At 41.6% G+C, this 21,073-nt stretch overlaps 1 protein-coding gene across 1 annotated transcript in view; it reads right to left on the reverse strand.

Moving 5' to 3' along the window:
- The window catches only part of LOC104156092 (rho GTPase-activating protein 20-like), a 36,793-nt gene extending 16,357 nt beyond the window's left edge, over positions 1-20,436 (reverse strand). The window contains 6 exon segments of the mRNA XM_009701346.1: positions 2,873-2,950; positions 5,846-5,930; positions 6,920-6,961; positions 8,869-9,018; positions 13,699-13,869; positions 20,426-20,436. Coding sequence (XP_009699648.1) covers positions 2,873-2,950; positions 5,846-5,930; positions 6,920-6,961; positions 8,869-9,018; positions 13,699-13,869; positions 20,426-20,436 — 537 coding nt within the window.
- Between the last annotated feature and the right edge of the window lie 637 nt (positions 20,437-21,073).

Below are 21,073 nucleotides of genomic sequence, written 5' to 3' on the forward strand. Positions count from 1 at the left end.
ACAAATTCCAGACGACTGGAGAATGTGAACATCCTTGGGAAAAGCTGTGTAAAATCGCTGATTTGAAAGCAAATTCCAAATAATGCCTTAGCATAAATATACAAGTCAATGTTGCAGTTTAATTGAAGAAGAATAGCACATTATTTCAGATACGATGGTGAGACAATAGAAATAAAAAGAGTGACATTTAATATAAACCTCTCTCAGGACAAAAGGTAATAGCAAGTGATCTATTATACCTTAAATCCCTTTTCAGTGACACTGCGAAATCAGGATAATTAAAATCTAAAAGTTTTCTGGCTACAAAAGGTGATAAAGACCTCATGACAGTACTTATTTAGCTCTAAAATTAAATCCTACCTCCTTTTACACGGAGTTGTCTACTATCCTGCATTGCCTAGACCTTCACCCAGGGTCCCCAAAGGTCTTGAGCCTCTTTCTACTCCCTGCACACACCCAGTGTAATGCCACTACACCAAATAAAGCCTTTGCAGTTTGCTCTCTGACTGACAGAGCTTTCTGGCCCATATTAGCACTACTGTTAAGTTAGCTAGCAGGGGGCAGAAGGAAAATAAATAGGCTTTGGAGACATTTCTGATGCCTCAGGGAAAGCAGCCAGGATCAAATAAATACAGCCAAGGAGCACAAGAAAGGGTATTTACTTTTCCTTTTAAATATATATATGAAAGGGTTCGTTGCTGTGAAGGGGAAGCAGGAGAAGGGGAAGAGCTAGTAAGCGCAATTTCAGGAGGCAGACTCCTCATCTCTCGATTGCAAATGTCCTTTATGGGCTTTACAAGGCCATTTGCCAGTATAAATGTGACTGTCCCAGAAAAATCAGCAAGTGTACTTACAGAGCTGGGAAACCCAAGGCCCTTCTTTCTGCCCCACTTGATAATTTGGAACAGATGATCAATGTCATTTTACCAGAGAAACCACAGAGGGAAAAAGCCTGATGTGTTAAACTAGAGTGAACTCAGCCAAAGTAATAGCCCCATTAATCACACAACATGTGAAATGTAGTTTTTATAATTGCCACTGAAAAGTCGTAGAGCTCCTTTCAAGTGGTTCTCTCTGGACATAAATTAAAAAAACCTCGAGACGGCGCATAAGGAAAAGCTTCCTCGCAGTCAGAACAATCCTACGAGGGGGCTGGGTGTTTGACTGATACACAGGCTACAGCTTAATTTATTTAGTTTGTTTGATTTTGTTGCTAATCTTATGATAGGCCTCTAATGAAAAAGGCTTCATGCTATGAAGATGCAGTGAAAAAATGGAGTATATTACTTGGGCCAATAATTCTGCAGGCAATATTTTACATCTTTCGGATGGCTTTCATTCTTTTTCCACTTGAAATAAAAATGTAAAGAGGAGGAAAGGGTTGATTGTGATACACACAAAAGAACACAAAACTGAAACCTAACCAGCTCCTCCTCCTGCTCATCTCAGGCAAAGTGTTCTCTTCCAATACTACCATTTTCCTGTTTTTTCCGTACACAAAAGGAGGAAGTGCAAATGACACCCATAAAATGGGTAAAAATGAAGCACACCGTAATAAAGACTTGCAGTTGCAATATAGCATAGGCTCTTGATTTTTGGTACAGACTGGGGGAGACAATCTGCAATTAAAATCCTCATTTTAATTCACATCTTACCCTTTTCACCTTGCAGTCCCTCCACCAATTCCAGAGCGACGTTAATTGGACAGACTGCTGGGTCCTGAGCTCGCGCCAGAGCTCTAGCCCTGGTGTAAATGGGTTAACAAGATGGCTAGACAGAAATTGCTGTCCCTGGGAAACATCAAGCTAGCAGAATAGGCCCCTGGATGCATTAAAAGCCTGTATAAATTAGGGATAATTAATGCTAGGGAAGGCAAATTCTGAGGTTACTCCAGCTTTTGCTGGGGGTCTCCAGAAGTCCCAGGGAAGCACAAGAGTGGCATTTGGGTCATATTTGACTCCTCACACTCAGGGCTCTGGTAAGGAAAGACTTGTCAGATTCCACGCCACGAGATCAACATATGCATCAATAATAAGACATTAAAAAAAATCTTGTTACCCAAACAGCTGACTGACAGGGCAGTTAAAAAGCTGTCATCCAGGAGCTTCTATGACCATCAGTGTTGGCTGGAGTGACGTTGTGAAACAATGAAACAGAGTAAGGGAGCCAGAATCCCTGTCCCTGGCACAGATTCATTACTACACCTGAGGCACTGCCTTGTCTGGTTTAGAGCAAAGGGAGCCAGTTGAGGCAGTACTTGATCTACTAGGGATGGCTGCATCTACTTGCTGTTCTACTCTGCATTATCATAAGTCCTGTAAAAGCCTTTTGCCAAAACAGGTTCTGGACATTGCTTAAATTGGGTCTATTCAGAGTCTGTGCAACCACTCAGTCACATTCCTATCTCACATAACACTAAAGGTCCATGGATATTTGGTTTGGACACTTGAGAGCAGTTCTTGCACTTGTAATCTGGGGACACAGCTGATCACGTGTGTTTGCACATTTTGAATCCAATTAACGAGCAGGTCACTGGGTTTCCTGTTCACACTGAAGGATACAAAAGGAGCTGTATCAAACTCTCACTTCTTGTGTCAAGGTATCTCCTCTTAAGCATCAGCAAAACAGATTTAAAAGCAACTTCAAACAGATCCCTTACAGGGATGAGAGACTTATTCAAAACTTTCAAGGCACTTGATGATCTCTGGAGGTCTGCATATTAACAAGGCACTTTTGCTTCATTTCAACAATGCTGAATTGCTATGATAAAGGATTTACGTTCATATCCTAAAACTTGGAAAAAGTGCAAGAGAAGATTTGATTCTTAAAAGTGACTACAAAAAGACTCATTAAAAGTGGTGCAAGGACTTACATTAATTCCCAGCTGTTGCAGGGCCATCATAATTACATCATTTGCTGTATCAACATTGGTTACACTTACGGTTTTTGACTGTGAACAGAAAAAAGAAGGGGAAAGTGGCATTAAAATTTGGATTTGCAAAGAGTATCTGAAGTGCAATAGCTCTGCATAATTCATTGTTGGAAAATTGGAAAGTATCCTGTTAAAATTTTACTCTATAAATAAGTTATACTGCATAGATAAAGATCCAGCTGTCTGAGACCGAGGTTTGATTCCTCTGCTTTGTCACATACTTCCCTTATTTGCTCCCTGCTTCCCTACCAGCTCCATCAGAAGGGAGAGTGCCATGATTACTGGGGACAGGACCTCCACATTAAAATATGCAAAAAGGCACAGCCACTACCTGCACTTCAGACACTGCCTAAGGGAAATGTGATGGTTTGATTAATTTAAAAGCATGCAAGTTTCCTTTGAAAAAAATGAAACATTTCAGTGAGTTTTTTCGTGAAATAAGAGGTTCTCGTATCAATTATAAATCATTTCTTTCCTTTCCTTTCCTACTGAAGATCTCCCTGGTAAGAAAAGACTGTACACAAGCTGTTCATCTCTCTATCCTTTGCCACATTCTATATAGATTTCTCAAAGCTAGATTTGGCTTAGAACCAGAAGCACTTCCTCTTGGTAATCTTTCATCCAGTTAAAACGCTACCTCTCCAGCATCCTCAAGAATCTGCTGACCTGCAGTATGGAAAAGCATGGATCAGCAGAAACAACGCTTCCTAAATAGAATCATAGAATCATAAAATCATTATGGTTCGAAGAGACCTCAAAGATCACTACGGCAACCAGCATGAAGTGCCAAGCTTTGTGTCGGAGGAAGTGCCGCCTTCCACAAGGCAGCCCTTTCCAGCGTGAGATTTCAGCACCTGCTGCCTGGCACCAGTATGATTTACCTACAGCCAGGCAATGCTCTGTACCTCGGCACCATGGGTTGCTCTTATGCAGGGCAGCGCATGTCAAACGCACCAGGATTAATGATGGCATCCTGCAGCAGCACCACTGCCATCATCCTGCAGAGGCAAAAACAAGTGGGGAGCGTGTCCAGAGTGGTTTCTGCTTGCACCATCACACCCACCCTGGCCTCACTTCCAAGCCGACAGGCAGCTCCCACACACAAGTTACTAAGTCCTCTTTAGAGGCATGCTGGTTTGGCTCTGCTAACAAGACTACACAGCTTTTGGATTGCAGCTGGTTCATGGCCAGCCTAAAACCCTGGCAGAACAAATGCATGCCCTCTCCAACAAACCGCCCAGGCATATCCAATGGCCCAAAGAAGGGAGGGTGGCAGAGCCGGCATGTAAATGTTCACTGCCCGTCCCAAGACAGTTTGCTATACCCTATGGCCCTGTGTGGCATTATCAATTTTATACTGGCCATAGGATGTTCAGGTGGAACAACCCCCTGACATTTTGCATTTAGAAAAGATCTGAGCTGTACATTTGTTTAAGTCTCTGACAGTAACAAGCTGCCATGGCAATCAAAGGAAAGTAGTGAGAATACTGTATATCTTGCTTCAGGACATATCTGAATGCTCATACCATAAAAAATTTAACATTTGCCTGAAGCAATGACATCTGGCTCTCAGGAGTAGGTCAGCACATTTGCATAAATTTTGCTCTCAGCTAGCATATAATAAAGTGGTTTGTGCCTTGTGTTCAGCCTTCCCTACCCTCTAAAAATGAAATAATTCTTGGGCATCTCCAGCTGCTGTAGCACAGGGACCACAGTGCCATAAGAACTATTTGCATCACAAAGTTTCCATCTGCTCCTCCTCTGTTTTATTACTGATAATAGCTAGACCACAGTGTGTCACTTCTAGGACTTAGGATCAAGAAATCATATTTGGCACATGAGCTAACTATAGCTAAGGAGAAAAGACATTTAAAAAAAACCAAAAACCAGCAAACCCTGGTACAAGAGTGCAACACCTGAGTGCATATATAATTCATAGACATTTATACCTGATCTGAAGTCCTGCATTTGAACTATCACAATTATTGTTACTGATTATTAACATTTGTCTTAGCAATCTGGCAATTCTAACTATTATCGTTTATCTTAATAACGATTTTCTGAAAAAAAGGCAGACTACTTTATGCCTGCGCAAATACAGAATTCTAAGTGGAGATTCACTGTTGGGCAAAGACCTCCAATGAAATCTAACTTCTGTGAAAATTTCTCCTATCCTTGCAAATGCTCTTTAGGCTTCTGAGCATGAAATACAAATCTTACAAGCCGAGTTAGAATGAAAAGACAAATGTATAAGAAGCAGAGGGAGAATGGATGGATTATCACTGAATGCTAGGGTATTCCTAGGGAACTGGCTACATACAAGCATTTAGTTTAAATTGATTAAACATGACTTAGTAAAAAAGGTGCAAATCACCCTGTGGATGACCTTTCTTCACCAATTTACCTTGTGCCTATAAAGTTACCAGCATTACTTAGCTGATGAAAAGTATGCTTAAGGCAATTTCAGGGTGTTCATATACACAGCTTTACTGACTTAGGATCATTATAAACAATAAAACACATTGCAGCTTTGCAGAATTGAATGAAGGCAGCTGTGGGTTTAGATCATTTTACAAGCAAAAAAAAGGGTACATTGTACTGGCATTTCTGAAGATGCTTATGCATAAGTTCCACTTGAGGTGTTCCTTGGGACTTCACACTGTACAGTCTTTAGTGTGTGTGCCAGAACCAGTATTTCTTACAAAGCACACTGTCTTCAAAACTGAACTCATGTATCAAACACAGGAAACAAACATTTCAGGCCTGCACATGCCAAGTCTTTTAAAGGGGCCGGATCTTTAAAGGAGGTTGCAAACCAAAGGAACCCTCCCAATATCCAAAGGATTTACAGGTGACTAGCACTCATAGGTGATGATACGTATTTAGACCCCTGTTTAGCTCAAGAGCACTTACATATGCACAAGTTCCCAAGTCCTTTGCAATTATCTTCAGAGGAATGCTTTTAGGATAGTCTTTTTCCTTCTCTTCTCTTATTCGACTGACAGAACAAGTACAAAACAAGTGAATTTTTAATATTGTAAGCATAAATAGCAAGACAGAGATTTAAATAGCAATCAAGCAGTAACTGGATAAGAAGCAGACTGTTTGCAGATGTACTGCAGTAGAAAGATCTCTCAGGACAAGAAAGCATCCAGCAGTATCTGGAAGGGATGCTGACTGTGGCCCCCAATAATGCCTTGTTGTATCAAAGTTCATTGTAGAAATCAGAGTAAGCAGCAGAGAAACTGGATTTAAAAGATCAAGCTAAAACTACCCATCATTGTGATGCCTCAGTCTGCAGCACAGGCTCCTACTGGCATCAGCTGCATCCTATTGTACAGACCAGTTCAAAGGACTGAAGAGAAGACTGAATTAGAAATCACTCCCAGCATGGATGATTTAAACAACCCCAGGAACTCTGAAGAATCAGATAAAGACACAAACCTCAACCAGCAGAACTAGGTGACCAGAAAACAAAACCACTTGTAGTAGTTTTCTGTCCAAACACTGACTGAAGTAAGACAGTTGTATTTACACAAACACTCCCAGCATACCCTCCAGCTTGGGGTACATTTTGTAAGACCCAAATACAGCCAGCCATGAGCAGTGGATAGGTTAGAGCAGAGGTTCCTGAGCTGGGCTTGCTTAGATGCCATCACCATGGAAAGAGACCCAGACTCAACTACAGCAATGGTGGCAGAGGCTCCTACAACTGCATAGGGAAGGGACCATGCGTGATAGGAATTGCTCCAGTTTTGTGCTGAGCCACGTTTAGGCACAGGGAAGCATTTCCCTCCTTGCGTAGTGATCGTTGCATGAACAGCACATACCATCTTCTGCAGGGAGAAGACATGAGACCTTTTTTTTCTTAATATCACTTTGAAAGAGCTTATCTCTCATGATGGCATAGGCACCACAGCTTGGGAATCACTGTTCTAGATGACTGGGACTCTTTTCAGTGTCTTCAAAGACTGTATAATAAAGTACCTTTGCAAAAAAGACAGCCATGTTTCCTTTTGTTCTGCAGACCTGCAAGAATTACACAAAGAGAGGGACTAATCAGTCATCATTCTAAGACCAAAATAGCCCTTGTACAAACCATAGTGGAATGGCCTGCTTCTTGGTTGCAATTTCCATAAATACCTACAGAAACTAAAAAGTTTTTCCAGATTTGAATGAAAAATCTATTTCCCTGCAAAGTCAACTGAAAATTGATTCACAGAGATCAAAAGCCCCAGTTACCAGTTTTTGTCACAGAAGTTAAACTTTACCAGTGAATTCAGTAGGAAATGGGTTGAGTTCTTAAACTAATGTCCAAATAGAAGAGGAGGGCACTTTAAGATAAGAGCTTAATTCGAAAGTTTAAACGCATTTCCTCAGGTATATAGACTTCTTTCCACTTTCACTATTCTAATTCTCTTCTTATTCATTACTTGGTTTATCACCACATGACAAAGTACATGCAAGCTACAATGAAAAAAGGTCCCATTGTATTTAGTAGGGTTTAATTTTGGACATTTTAAGGCTTATCTCATTTATCTTTACCTCATTTATACACTTTCAAGGATACTAAACTGTCCAGTTAATTGTACCTAATAATAGGACAGTGCAAGGAATCTAACTTAATTTTGCTTCAACTTTCTTGATTTAAATCCTGCTCCAGACAGAGTAACTGCTATTCCCACTGCTGCTTCTGCAAATCAAGTTCTTCAGATTTTCAGAGCAGGCATTTAGGGAACTACAAACCTACTGAATGATGCTGTGGGTGAATACACTTTATAAACATGAAAAATGTGATTCTGCTTTGGCTGCTTCAATTCTGTCGGATATGCATCTACAGACTCATGCATGGCATTTTAGATTTTTCTGTGTACCTCCAGACATAAAATAATTCCACTTCTGTAAAATCACTGACTCTGTTTTGCTTGATGCTATTGCTTTCCTACCCACCTACTTTCTGGTAGTTATTAAGGATCACGTACTGCCTCTAGATCAAATGTCATGTTTATTGGCAAGAGTTCAATTGAAAATTAATAGAAAATTTCAGCTTTGTTTCAGAACTATTAAGTGAAAAAAACATAAACAGCACAACCAGCTCAATAGAGAGCAGTTTGTGTACAGCATTCCCTTTGGATATGGACAATGTAACATACAAATTAAGCTGCATGTGTCAGCTTTTGCTCTTTGTTGGTAACAAGGAAAATACATTTTCCAAGACCCAGTCAAATTACTGTGGCTAAGCAGCTGGGATTTCAGGGGGACGGTGCCCTCCCTTATCCAAAGTGACGACAGAGCCCTCCCGCTGAGACTAAAATTAGCCTAATCACTGAAATTGCCTCTACAGCCCTTATGTGTCCTACAGTCAATGCTGCAAAGACAGACCAAAAATCTTTCTCTCTATTAAAATTCACAGATTCTGCTTTAGGAGGAATTTTGACGTTTTCTTTGGTACAATTAAATTAGAAAGAGAAATAGGACAAGGTCAGTATTTCACTGTATATTTCCTGCTACTTTCAATACAAGCTCTTCTGTTTAAAAGTGTCATACGAGAGTGTCTTTGATCCTTTCATTAGCTTGGCTGTTTACTATTTGCAGTTCATCTCATTAATTAGCCAAGGTGTTTGTGAAGTTATACCAAAAAAAAAGAGAATTTCCACCAAGTAAGTATGCAGCACAGACAGTGCTTTGCCAAATCACGTATTTTCTCAAACATTTAAGTGGTAAGTGAAGATCACTGCCTCGTTTGCAGAGAGACAGAAGATGAGGCCTGGAGGTTAAGTGACTTGCTCACAGCAGTACAAAGAATTGGTTCAAGAATTGGTACGTTCTTGCTTCCCACATTCACTGGTGCTGAAATGCATCTGTGATAGTCTCGGTACCTGTGAGCCTAAAAACATTTAAGTAACTTGGTAAATAAAACGTACCTCAATTCTTACCTGAAATTTGCCACACAGTTTGTGGTGGGCCAGCCCAAAACAAAGGACCTCTCTGGGTCTGTGCTCCCTTCACAGACTTCTTCTGTACAAAACGCTGTCCACATCTCACAGAGACGTGCTTGGCACTTTAGTTTGAAATGAGAGTGCGACCTGCCGGCAGAAATTCACGGGTACGTCACACACATGAAAACATAGCAAGGCAGGTTAAACAACTCAGAGTTTCTTCTTCCTTCAGGCACATGTGAAGCTTGCATTGGAGCTGATGGAAGAAGCACTTCTGCTTTAGCTAAAGAAAACAATGTTGTATTTGAGTTGCATATAAAAATATATCAATTTCTCATCTAAATGGGCTCAACAGATTCTTATACATGGGATAAATAGGTTGCTTGTGGCATCCCTGGACATCCCCCTTCTTGGGGGAAAACTTCTGCCCACGTCTAGAGCTCCCCTCCAAACCTAGCCATGAGGCAAAGATTATCACTTGTGTTGGACTCTCCTTGCAGTGGCTTTTTACCTTGCAGGGAAAACCTCACAAAGTCAGTCCAGCTCTGTAGCAACGCAACAGTCACACGCTTCAAGGCAGGTTTGCACTAGAGGCCTTGCAGACCAAATTACTGGAGCTCTGGCTCTCCTGGATCAGCAGGGAAAGGCTGGCGGAAAACTGTCCCCTCCCTGAAAACGCTTTGCCCTTCTAATCCAAGGACTGGAAGCAAAAGCATGTCAGCTCATCACTGTGTTGCAAATGTGGATGCGGACAGCGCGTGGCACCATGGTGATTAGTGCTCTATAAATAAATATTCCAGGTAAGCAGTTTCTTAGAGCTTTGATACACATGGACTACCTTCTCCGAGATTAGTCTCATTTACAAGGTATTTGATTTAGGACAGACTGAACTAATACAGTCTGAAACATGAAAGTACTTGAACCTTGCAGCTTTAAAGAGGACAGAGATGAACTTGGAGTACCCTGACTGGCCTGAGGTTTCCAGCTGACCCTGTGCTAACCAAAAACCCAGCAGCATTTGCAGTGGAGGGCAAGAAAGGACCATCAGTGCATATCACACCTGGCAAAAAGGTGCACTTACTTCAATTAGATCACCATAAAATACTGCAAAATACCATCTCAAGTTCATGCATTTTTTAAACCAAAAGCTAAACACCATGGTCAGCTAAACAAAGCTGACCATAGTGTTTTCTGGTCAGCTGTACATTTCACCTCTCTTTACTCTATTACATTCTGTTACCCCATCAAAGAGAAACTTAAAGTACAGGAGAACATCTCAACGTGCTCGTCAACAAATCAGTTTGTGATGCAACAAGTAAGATCTGTCAAGAATACAGAAATAACTGTAACTGGCCACAGAATGAACTGTGAAAATGTAGATTTACAAAAAAATACAGCAGTGAATTCTAAAGTAGATGTTAATAAATGGATGCCTGGTCTGACTCCACCGAATCAATCTGTTGACCCTCCTTTTCTCCTCAATTTCTTTTTCCTATTACCCAGTACATTGAACCCTCTACATGCTGTTTCATTTTTTGAACATTTACAGTTCATAAAGCCAGATCCCTACAGTGCCAGTAGTGGGTGTCAGCAGGGTGTTGGCAGAAGCACAAAGATGTTCTCCAATCATGCTTGATGTATATTCTTACCCTGTTTGCCATACCTAGTCACAGCTCTCAGCTATTATCAGTATTCAAGTGGCCTGGTTTCCAGAGGTGCTGAAACAGTAGCCTCCATTAACATCTAAAGAGCCTGAAGTATAATTTTATCTCTATCTGCCATGTCCTTCATGCAGTTCATGGGTTCTCAGCATTTGTGAAATGCAGGTCTTCTATTTAAGTGCCAAAGCATTACATCTAGAAATGAATATATCATTGCTGACTAAGGAAGCAGCAGGACTGAACATTTGAAAAATGGGAAGAGTAACAATCTAACTAAGATTTTAATTTTTTTTTTTTTTAAGGAAGTAAGTCCCCTTGCAAGTGTTACACAATTATCAGGCAGATCCAGAGTCCACTGAAATCAACTGAAAAATCATGAACGTCAATGGTGTAGGTATTGACGCACCCCAAATTGTGCCACCTCTGCAGAGTAAACTCAGTTCATTTTGCTTTCTGTAAATGGCAATTGGATACTTTGCGGGTGTTAACAGATGGAAGATTAATTTCTCACTAGATTTGCTAATCTCCTTAATAGGACACTTTGACAAAAGCATTAATGGATCTACTGTGAGATTGCTACCGTAATTGCATGTATGCACTCAACCATTAATTTCTAAGTCCAGCCACATTGGGAAAATAACCTTAGAAGTCATGTGTATATATGCATGTATGTATTACAAAGGAGAAAGAGTAATTTCTCTGTGCCTCCCACACAAAAAGTGTTAATCATTGAACTGACAGATCCTTGAAATATTGACTCCGCCAAATAAAAACACACATTCTCTGTAAGAAATCTATATAATATATACATAGTATAACGTATAGTATAACATATAGTATAACATTTCACATACTTAACATTGGTTTAGTGAGAAAAACTCTTTCAATCAATGAATTTCTGACTTAATCCTCACATGAAGGCAGTAAAGCTCAGGGCAGCAGAGAGAGAAGGACAGCATGTGAATATTCTTCTTATTTTTTATAAGTTGGCCTAATGCACGATCTGAAAAGATAATAGTCTACATTTCAAAAATTATTAGAAAGTAGCAGAAAAAAAAGTGAACCTAAAGGCACCTTGTCCAAAGTCATACATAGACCAGTTGCAGAAAGGACTTATCCCCCACAAATTTCCATGGGAGCAATGCCAATTTGCTGCCTTTAAGCAGGAGGTCAGTGTTGTACAGGAGTTTATTCAGCAAGCTCAGAGGATACAAGATACTTCTTGCTCTCTTTAGGAAAAACTTGTACCCATCTGCTGGTCATACAGTGTCTAATTATACATGAGCTCCCTTTGTACAGCGACTGGCTACGTGCAGCCGAGCTGACACCAGTACAGCGCTGAGCTGTACCTAAGATATCTCAGGTGTTCATATGCCCCAAGCTGAAAAAACTACTTAACACAAGAGTATTACAAAATTTGAGCACCTTCACAAGGGATAATTCTGAAGTTAAGTCAGATTCAGTTGTATCATTAATTCTGTCCTGGTGACCTGCTGCCTTGGCTCTGCATCAGCTATTAAAAAGTCAGTAACAATCAACAGTCATGGCCACACAGCAACACACACCACTCAGGTTTTCCCTCTAGGAATCAGCAACAGTATTTTAGTGTGAGGTAGTTTTAAAAATGCTGATTTTTAAGTAGTATTCATTAGTGAGAGCTCTGAGGCTTTACTTGCTGAACAGTGCAGCTGTAGAGAGAACATCCCAATTAGTTCTTTAAAATACATGAAGTAATATCACTCAAAATACTACCCTTACCATTTCTAGCAAAGGCTTGCCCCCCCTCCCTCTTTTTCACATGCAGAAGCACAATTTGTTCTCTTCCACCTTCTTCAAACATTGCAGACTCTTCACCCCATTAAATCAAATGCTGTAAGAGCCGTTATTACTCCCTGGGGACCAGATTTTGGAGTGGTTACATCGAGTATTGCTTTCCTCTGCAAACAGTCCCACTGGGACCCAGCCAAACCTGCAGTAACATGCAGCTCAGCCGGGGCTTGTAACACTGCTTCTGCTCAGCACGCTGACCAGGGAGGGAAGGATTCATCTCTCCTCACTTTAGTCTTCTACAATTTAGGAGCTAAGCTGGTGGACTCTGCCTGCTTAACAGCCAGTGGACGGAGTGAGAGACCCCCAAGAGCATAACTCCCCTCACCCACCACTGACCCTTTTTCAGGCCCAGGTGAGTTCGCTGGAGGAAGGTGCTGGTTTTCCCTCAGTGACTATAAGAGGAACCTAGAAGCTTAGGTAAGTTGCAAATATTTAACATTTCAAAGCTTAAATTAGGTGAGGTGAATTCCACGCTAAACAAGACAGAAACATAAATAAATACAGCAACAATGCTATTACTGCTACTGCTGGTAGAACAGCAAGATTTCCCCTAAATATCCTTATGCTCACCACCCACCCGTAGTGGAACATGTTTTGGGTAAAATATCCTCTGTGTTGTCACACCACATCAAGTGAGGGAGCTCAGCTTGGGGGGTTACATTTATTGTCTTAAACCACAAATGCTGCATGAAGCTGGCATGCTAGACACAGCTTGTAAATCTGATTTAATTGTGAATGGTAGAGTGAATAATCAGAGCTCAGCAGCAAGCCTGATTACACATGAACACCACCCAGACTGCTCAGCATTGCTTCCCTTCCCCTTCCCCTTCCCCACGCTCCTCCTGGCACAGCACAACCTACAGAGACAGACACTGTGATGCCGCCTGCAAGCTTTATTTTTATGCAGCTGCTCATCACTGGTGTGTATCAAAGCAGCATCCAGGTAAGCGTTAAGACCTCTAACCCCTCTGCAACACAGCCACTGGTGTTACGCACACCCCATAGGACTGAAGATGTCCTGTCTAAAACACAACAGCCGGTTCAAGGCAGTGCAACAGATGCAGTCAAGCACCGTAGAGTCTTTTCTATGACACCGCGTTCCCAAAGCAGTATCTGATATTTCTTTAAAATATTGTGTCCTGGAGTTCCTCTATGGCTATGGAGTTTTCAAAGGTGCCTGGAGAGGTCAGGCATCTAACTTCCATTGACCAAATAAAAAGCTTCCATATGATTTAGGGAAGATTTGCTACTAAAAAAGCATTATGGAAATCCATGCTATGCTCCACCAAGAAAAAGGGCTGCTCTGCAGGAGGAGGGCCTGAGGTGCCATACTCACTTGTACTTGGCAACAACCAGAAGGTCTGTGAAGAGGAAAAGGTGTCGCTCCTGGGTTTGCAGACCTGTCTTCAGCTGCACGTGGCCGTCCAGGATGAACGTTCGGTTGTGGCACATGAAAGACTGCACAAGGGGACATGCCTCTGGGCTGATGGGGGAGAAACAGCCTTCCCTGCAAAAGGAAAGAAAGGGAATAAAGGACAGCAAATCACCTGATTGCCTGTGAGTGAGAATCAGGCAGTGACTCCCCATACCTGCTGCCAAAAGGCCATTTATTTGACCACATTTCAGTGAAAGGTGAGAGGGACAATGAAAATAACTCAGCAGTCTGATTCTGACACAAAATCTGTTAGGAACTGTCCTTGCTGAGTCTTTCACAGCCCAAGCACATGGATAGCATTTAGCAAAGGACAATAATTTAAATACAGCCCTCTCCATTTTGCCTATTTGTATTTGTCTCCCTTTGTATTGAAGTCTTTGAGACGATACAGCACCTTCTGTAGGCTCTCCATAAAGAAAGAGGAGACATATGCATGACGAATGGATAACTGCACACCTGCCTTGGTCAGAAGAGGACTCATATTCGGGGTTAAAAGCAATTTATAGAAATTATTCAGAACCAAGGACAAACATAAGGTGCAAGTGAACCTTGCTAGAGACAGACCATGTACTAGATCCAACACGAGAAGAGGCTGCTCAGCCTCTCTCCCAGCACACAACCCACAGGCATTGAAGTAAGCTCCTATTGCAGGGTTTGGTTATGTGACTGGAGCACAGCTACCCTTGTCTGTGTCTGTGCTGGGTAGGGGCTGCTGGGTAATCCAAACCCAGGTCTATGGGGCAAGGATCAGGCTCCCTCCTGGAAGACACTGATCTTTTCCAAGGAGGTGTCAAGTGGGTTGCAGTCCAAGGTTACTGATGGTGGAGACATGATTCCCTCAACCCCTCCTGATCTAACTGTTCTACATAAAGTAGCTGAGTAGTTATTGAAGCAGAAATAAGAGTTTCTCTAGCACAATGGTCAGCCCACTCACCAAGACAAGATATCCCTAGTTTCTGAGCCTTGCCCTAACAAATGTCTATTTATACGGAGCCGAACTGAATGAATGTGAGGGTCTGAGGGGAGGGCACTCCTCCTTGAGGGTCCTCTAGAAGCTGGTTGCAGGTCAGACTCTCTCTTGGAAAGTCAAAGACATGGCTTCAAATTCTCCTAGACAGGTGAGAGAACTGAACCTGGGACTCCTACACCCTGAGGTACCTTAAATAATGAATTCCTGGATTAAAACCAGGACCCATCAGCATCTTTACTCAAAATTTTTAAATGCAACTTTTCAATTATTTGCTTTCCCTAGAGGTGCCTCCAAATTAACCATTTCCCTTTGGTTGAATGAATCAGTTCAATTTTGATTCAAATGTATTTTTTTTTTCTTGTTAAGAAAAAAAGAAAAATTAAGCTAACACTTGGCAGGATCAACTTGGCAAGGAAACGCTGAAGTGAGCAGCTTTGTGATTATAGTTTATTCCTGGTCCCGCTGGAACGGATGACAAACACCTAACTACTTTGCTGGGAGGAGAAATGGACATTATACAGTGAAAGTCACAAAACAAATGGGCGAGAGATGAAAGAAAATAAGAGTGAGCAGAGAAAACCTTCAAAGAAGGTCATAAACCTTCTTCTACCTCTCTTAGCACCTGGATGATTCCCAACCCTCCTCTCCTTGATGCCTGCGGCTGGATTACTCAGGAAATTATTTAGGAAATCCTGACAGCTGGGAGAGAAAGGATAAGCTCTGAGATTGGCCTACATTAGCAGGACACACTTTCACTGATCTGTAAGGAGCTGGTGAGGATCTCTACCTGCTGGGGAGAGCCTTGTTTGGCCTTGGATCCCCTTTCTGGCTGGGAGCCTAAATTTTTGAAAGAATTCCTCAACTTAATTTGTCTTAAACCATGTCTTAATCTTGTATTTCATTACTCACTTCTTCAGGGAAGATAGAAAGAGGAATGACTTTCAGAATGAATAATGCAAACCTAAGTTATTTGATCATTCCTAATCAGAAGGGGTGTCCAGGAGTGTGGAGGTTAAAGCACAGAGAGGAGTTCTGGTCCAATACAACAGTGATACATGCTGTGTGGCCAGCAACAGGAGTCAGGGGAACAGTAAGCATCTCTCCTACCCTGTCACTTCTGTGGGACTGAGACTTCACCAATTCACCAGTTCATCAGGGACTGAGAGGTTACTGGGACTCAATTTCATAAACTCCCTAGGACCACTCATCACATAAACTTAAGCAGAAATCAGGAATGACGACAAGTCCACCTGTGTGAAAGCCATGCATGGCCTTTACCTCAAAGGTTAAGTCAGGGAAATACTCACCTATATTTGAACCCAGTAACAATAATAGTTAGAAAAAACCCTTTCATGTTACACTGCTGTAACCAAATCAGCAGAAACATTCATAAAATCATACTGAAGTGCCTCCCCCTACTGATGTTCTTGCCCCTACTGATGTTCCTGTAGGGTCAGGCTCTCATGTCTCCGTATAGGCAACTCTACTTGATTATTCCTGTTTGTACATTTTCTACATCCTGATTTGTAAGCACAGGAACCTCCCAAACCAAACTAAGCAAAATCTTTGTCACGTAGGTAAGCAAATGAAGGTGTAGTAGGTTTATTAATGCCAGCGGGGTCAAGCAAATTGAACTTGGTTTTAGAACAAGAAAATGCAATGACATCAGTTATTTTAATGAAATCTGCCTTTTGACCCAGTGCCTTTCAAGCATATATATCATCTGAACTCTAATAAGCACTCTCACATACTTTAATAGAGTTTACCTGATAAGCCTTATAAAAAAAAAGTGAAAATATTTTCTTCCTTTGAAACAAAGTGGAAAAAAAATCAAAGCCATTAATTCATCCAGAACCTTCTAAAGCCCCGGGACAAAGGAACATGGAGGAAATTCACCAGCAGTGACAAAAATATCTTTTGGAAAGCATGTTTTTGAGCCTCTCAATTAATGTTCCATTGTTATAAGACATGAATGAAACCCAAGGTTTGTTACACTGAAGAAAATGCAGATCAGTGATACCCTCAGGTGTAGGGATTTATGTAAGAGAGGTATTTTTGGAGTTCAGTTTTTAATGGTTCAGTGTTTTTTCTGGCCATTAAATGGGTCTACTTTTGAAAAAGTGCTAAGCACTCAAATACTGATTCATTGAAAATTTCTTTTAATAGAATTATGCAAAACTCAGTACTTAGGTCAAAGTGATTTCTGATATAATTTAAAAAGTCAGTGATGTAGGGCCTTCTCTGCCTTCTCTGTGTTCCCTGAAAATTCACTCTATGATTAACACATGTAAAAACCCCACAAAGTAACATCTTTCCAGTTTGGCAGAAAAAAGCGCCATCATCTGTGTTTGTTAAGAAAGAACTGGGAACTGATTCCCAAAAGATGGGGATATTCCGCCGGGTCAGCAATCAGTCATGTTCCACTTTGTGTAGGAGCAAGGCTGATACTGATGTTTAGATGACATTGTCTAGTCTCAAATGGACATTCCTTCCTAAAAGACTGTTTTGGGGGTCTGAAATTTCCATGTGTGGTTTTAAGCAAGGAGTAAATTCTGTCATTTGAGGATATCTACAGATATATTCTTGAGTTATTCAGGAAAAGACTAAAATCACTGTACTGGCTGAAATTAGTAGAAAGACAACTGAAGATTTTTCTCCTGGCATTTACAGAACATAAATTTTTACACCTATTATTTTTCAAATTAATCAAAACAGGCATTTTGTGCTTATTTGAAGGATACAATGATTTAAAAGAACTCTTCAATTTTGTAGGTGTAATATATGAAGTTGAAATCCAAAGTGGTTAGCCAAACACTGAAAAATACATCCCCATTCCATCCAGTGTGAAAGCAAACACATCACTGCTCACTTCATCAATCCTGTATTTACCAGAAACCACAAAAGCACAAAAAGTACATCTTCTTCCCCCTGCAGAGCTTCCTTGGGGTTTCTCAGTAAAACTGATACCTGAATGGCATGACCCCCAAAATGTTTATTCTTGGTGTAATGGAGATGTCAGCTTTATTCTCTATTTGTAGTGAAAACAACGAAAGAAATTATACTTTCCAAAGGAGAGTTTAACAGTCCCTGTTAAGTGATTACTAAATCTATGATCCAAATGTCATTTATGCCAATGGGAAGATTTTCCTTGATTTCAGTCGATGATAAGAGGACTTTTTACAAGGGCATGGAGTGATAGGACAAGGGGCAATGACTTTAAACTGGAAGAAGATAGATTTAGATGAGATATTAGGAAGAAATTCTTCCCGGTGAGGGTGGTGAGGCAGTGGCACAGGTTGCCCTGGGAAGCTGTGGATTCCCCCTCCCTGGAAGTGTTCAAGGCCAGGTTGGATGGGGCTTTGAGCAACCTGGTCTGGTGGAAGGTGTCCCTGCCCATGGCAGGGGGGTTGGAACTGGGTGAGCTTTGAGGGCCCTTCCAACCAAACCATTCTGTGATTCTATGAAGATTCTATGACTTCAGCCTATCTACGATTTAGATTAAGCTGTAAGATCCTTCAGGGGAACAATCTGTTCCAAGGTACCTAAGCCAGAATGAGCTATTGCAGGTATCTCAGCTATGTGACATCCCTCTCACAGACTGCTCATGCTCCACCCTAAATCTCACTCTGTTGTTTTGGTTATTGTTCTCTACCAGAGCTTCTCTCCATGAATATCTCTGCAGCCACAGAAGTCGATTTCCCCTTACGATGCAGCACCAATGCTCTCCGCACGACTGATACCTATCAAATTAAAATATCACTTTCCTCTTTAAACTCTGAAGTCCTTCACAAGAGGTAGGTGAGAAATGCGCCTTTTCATTAGCAGAGCAGTAAAATGGCAGCTATTCAAAAGGTTGAAATCGGAGTCAGCCCAGCTATGTGAGAGGCTGCGCTTGGTCTGTCAAACACACCTACATAATACCTTTTCAAATTCCCCTCACGCTGAGCAACTTGGCCTATACTCATTGCACACATAGGTACCACAAGCAAAAATACTGCATGCTTGTGCCAGTTCCGAAACCCAGGTAACGACCAGAAGCTCTTTCCAGTTTCGTGCCTACACACCCAGAGCCTGCAGTTTGTGGCATAAACCTAACCTTGTTTTGGCTACAGGTTAGAGAGGACACCAAGAGGAGCACCTGCCAACCCTCCTCATTGGTGTTCAGAGACAACAGACTTATTTTCTGTATCTCAAAGGCCAGTTTTGGACGGCTCCAAGGAACCAGTCATTTACCTTTTAGGAAAAATCAAGCCAATGAATTTTGAACTTCAGCATCTCTCAGTAAAGCATTTACTTTACCATCACTGAGTCACAGCATTGGGCTAGAGCAACCCACTGTGAGAAGCAGGAGCTATTCACATCCTTTCAAGGCTAGTGAAAACAGCAGCTATCTGCACATTAAGAAATGTCTACAGCCCAGCCCACATTACAGATTTTTGTCAAAATGGATTTATCAGTCAGGGACAACATGTGATTTGTGACCAGCAGAGGCACCCCGAAAAGCAAGCCTGATCTAGAAGTCAAGTTCCTTCATTTTCTTAATAGAGCTTATACTGGAAATCAGGTAACAATATTTGCACTTTTTTTTCTGTGCCTCCTACTCAGACCCTTAAGCTCCTAAAAATTCCTGTGAGAAGGAACTTCAATAGCAGCTTAATAGATGTTTGTTTCATTTTTTTGCTAATGAGGCAGACCCTGCTAACTGGAGCTTGGAAGCCAAGATGGTTTACTGCTGGAAATCCTTTAACACATAAGACGCATTTACCATATCATGCGGCTAGAGGGTATTTTGCATTCAAGATAACTAATTTAGTAAGGTATTGAGAACAATTGTTTAACCAACAAAAAGTGCTCCATTTTGGTGTGCAAGAGCTCCTTGTCTCCCCTGAGATAAAAACAACCCCAAACTCATAGGAAAAAAACCCACCAAACTTGTAACACAGCAGTGAGTACTGATCTGCCTTGTTGGGCTGCTTATAGTGCACTCAAGTGCAATATTAACGTTTTAGGACTTCAACACATATTTAATTTCATCATAAATGATAGTTTGGACATGACCTGTACAGTATCCTAGCCAACTTGACAAAATCATGATAATAGGTCATCACGTTCTGTATGCAAAAAGAGAAGAGTGAAAAACAAAGTGAAAGAAGAGGTTTTCTTGTACACTGAAACCAAATGCCCATGCTTGGGACTGAGCACAAGACAACGGAGATCATCCTGTTCATGCTCCTGATGAATTTAGCCTCTATCATGCTGACAGCTCACCAAAGCACACGGCTTGAAGACTCACTCCCCCTTCTAGAAAGGCTGGGGAGAGCAAGGAGGTTACAACTGCTTTACACACAGCAGATCTACTTCTGAAATTTATCAGCAAGGGACTTTGTCTTTCAAGAACAGTTGTAGAACAAGCAAAGCCCAGCATAGGTACTCGATCATTTGCTCAAATCAGCTGTAGATGGAAATGGGCAGAAACTGGGAGATACTACATGGTTCTGCACATTAACGCTATCTAGCTGGAGCTGTCCTTGTGACATGGCTTCTGGCTTGGCACAAACTCACAAATCGTTTACAGACAAAGGAGCTGAAAACAGGGATGCCAACAGCCATGCCCAGTTCCCAGGACTTGCTCAGCCCAGCCTGCCCCATCCCCACTACCTGTTCGGCATGGCCACGCAAACACCCGCCGTCTTCAGGGCCGAGCACTTGCAGCTCCTTTCGCCATGAACAAGGCTCCATGCAGAGAAGGCTTACCCACTCGGAGCAATCTGCAGCTCAGAGCCCTATTGAGACAGGCAGATAATACAAAAGAAGAATCCTCTGCATTTTTAAAGGTGCTAACTACTCACTATTGTCACTGCCTTCCAGCCACAACCAGTGCCCTTGGCGTGTCACCCATGTGCTCAGAATCTTCCCACTTCCAACTCCTCATGATTCAGAATATGCATATTTATATGGCACTTTAGTCTACTAAATAACAATTACACCTGGAGGGTGAAAGTAAGCGCAAAAAGCACCAGCCTGGAGGGTAGGAGTGTTTTCCGGGAAGGTGATAGGTTAAGATCCAGGCTGACACAGTTAGTATGCTGTTGTAATCTTACACTGACTATTTATAGAAGGGACTTGGATAGACAAGCATAAAACTCTCTTAATCACATGGGCTGCCAACCCATTTCTGAAAATCTGCTGTCAACTTGATCCCTGCTGTGCTAAGGGAGCTTCTTTCTGAGGATGCTGGGCAGGTTTGCTTGCTGTTATCTATGGTAAATCTTACAAAGTTGAAGTAGCACTTTGTGAAAACAGTGC

Source organism: Cariama cristata, unplaced genomic scaffold, assembly GCF_000690535.1.
Source record: "Cariama cristata isolate BGI_N322 unplaced genomic scaffold, ASM69053v1 scaffold29165, whole genome shotgun sequence".
Lineage (NCBI taxonomy): Eukaryota > Metazoa > Chordata > Aves > Cariamiformes > Cariamidae > Cariama > Cariama cristata.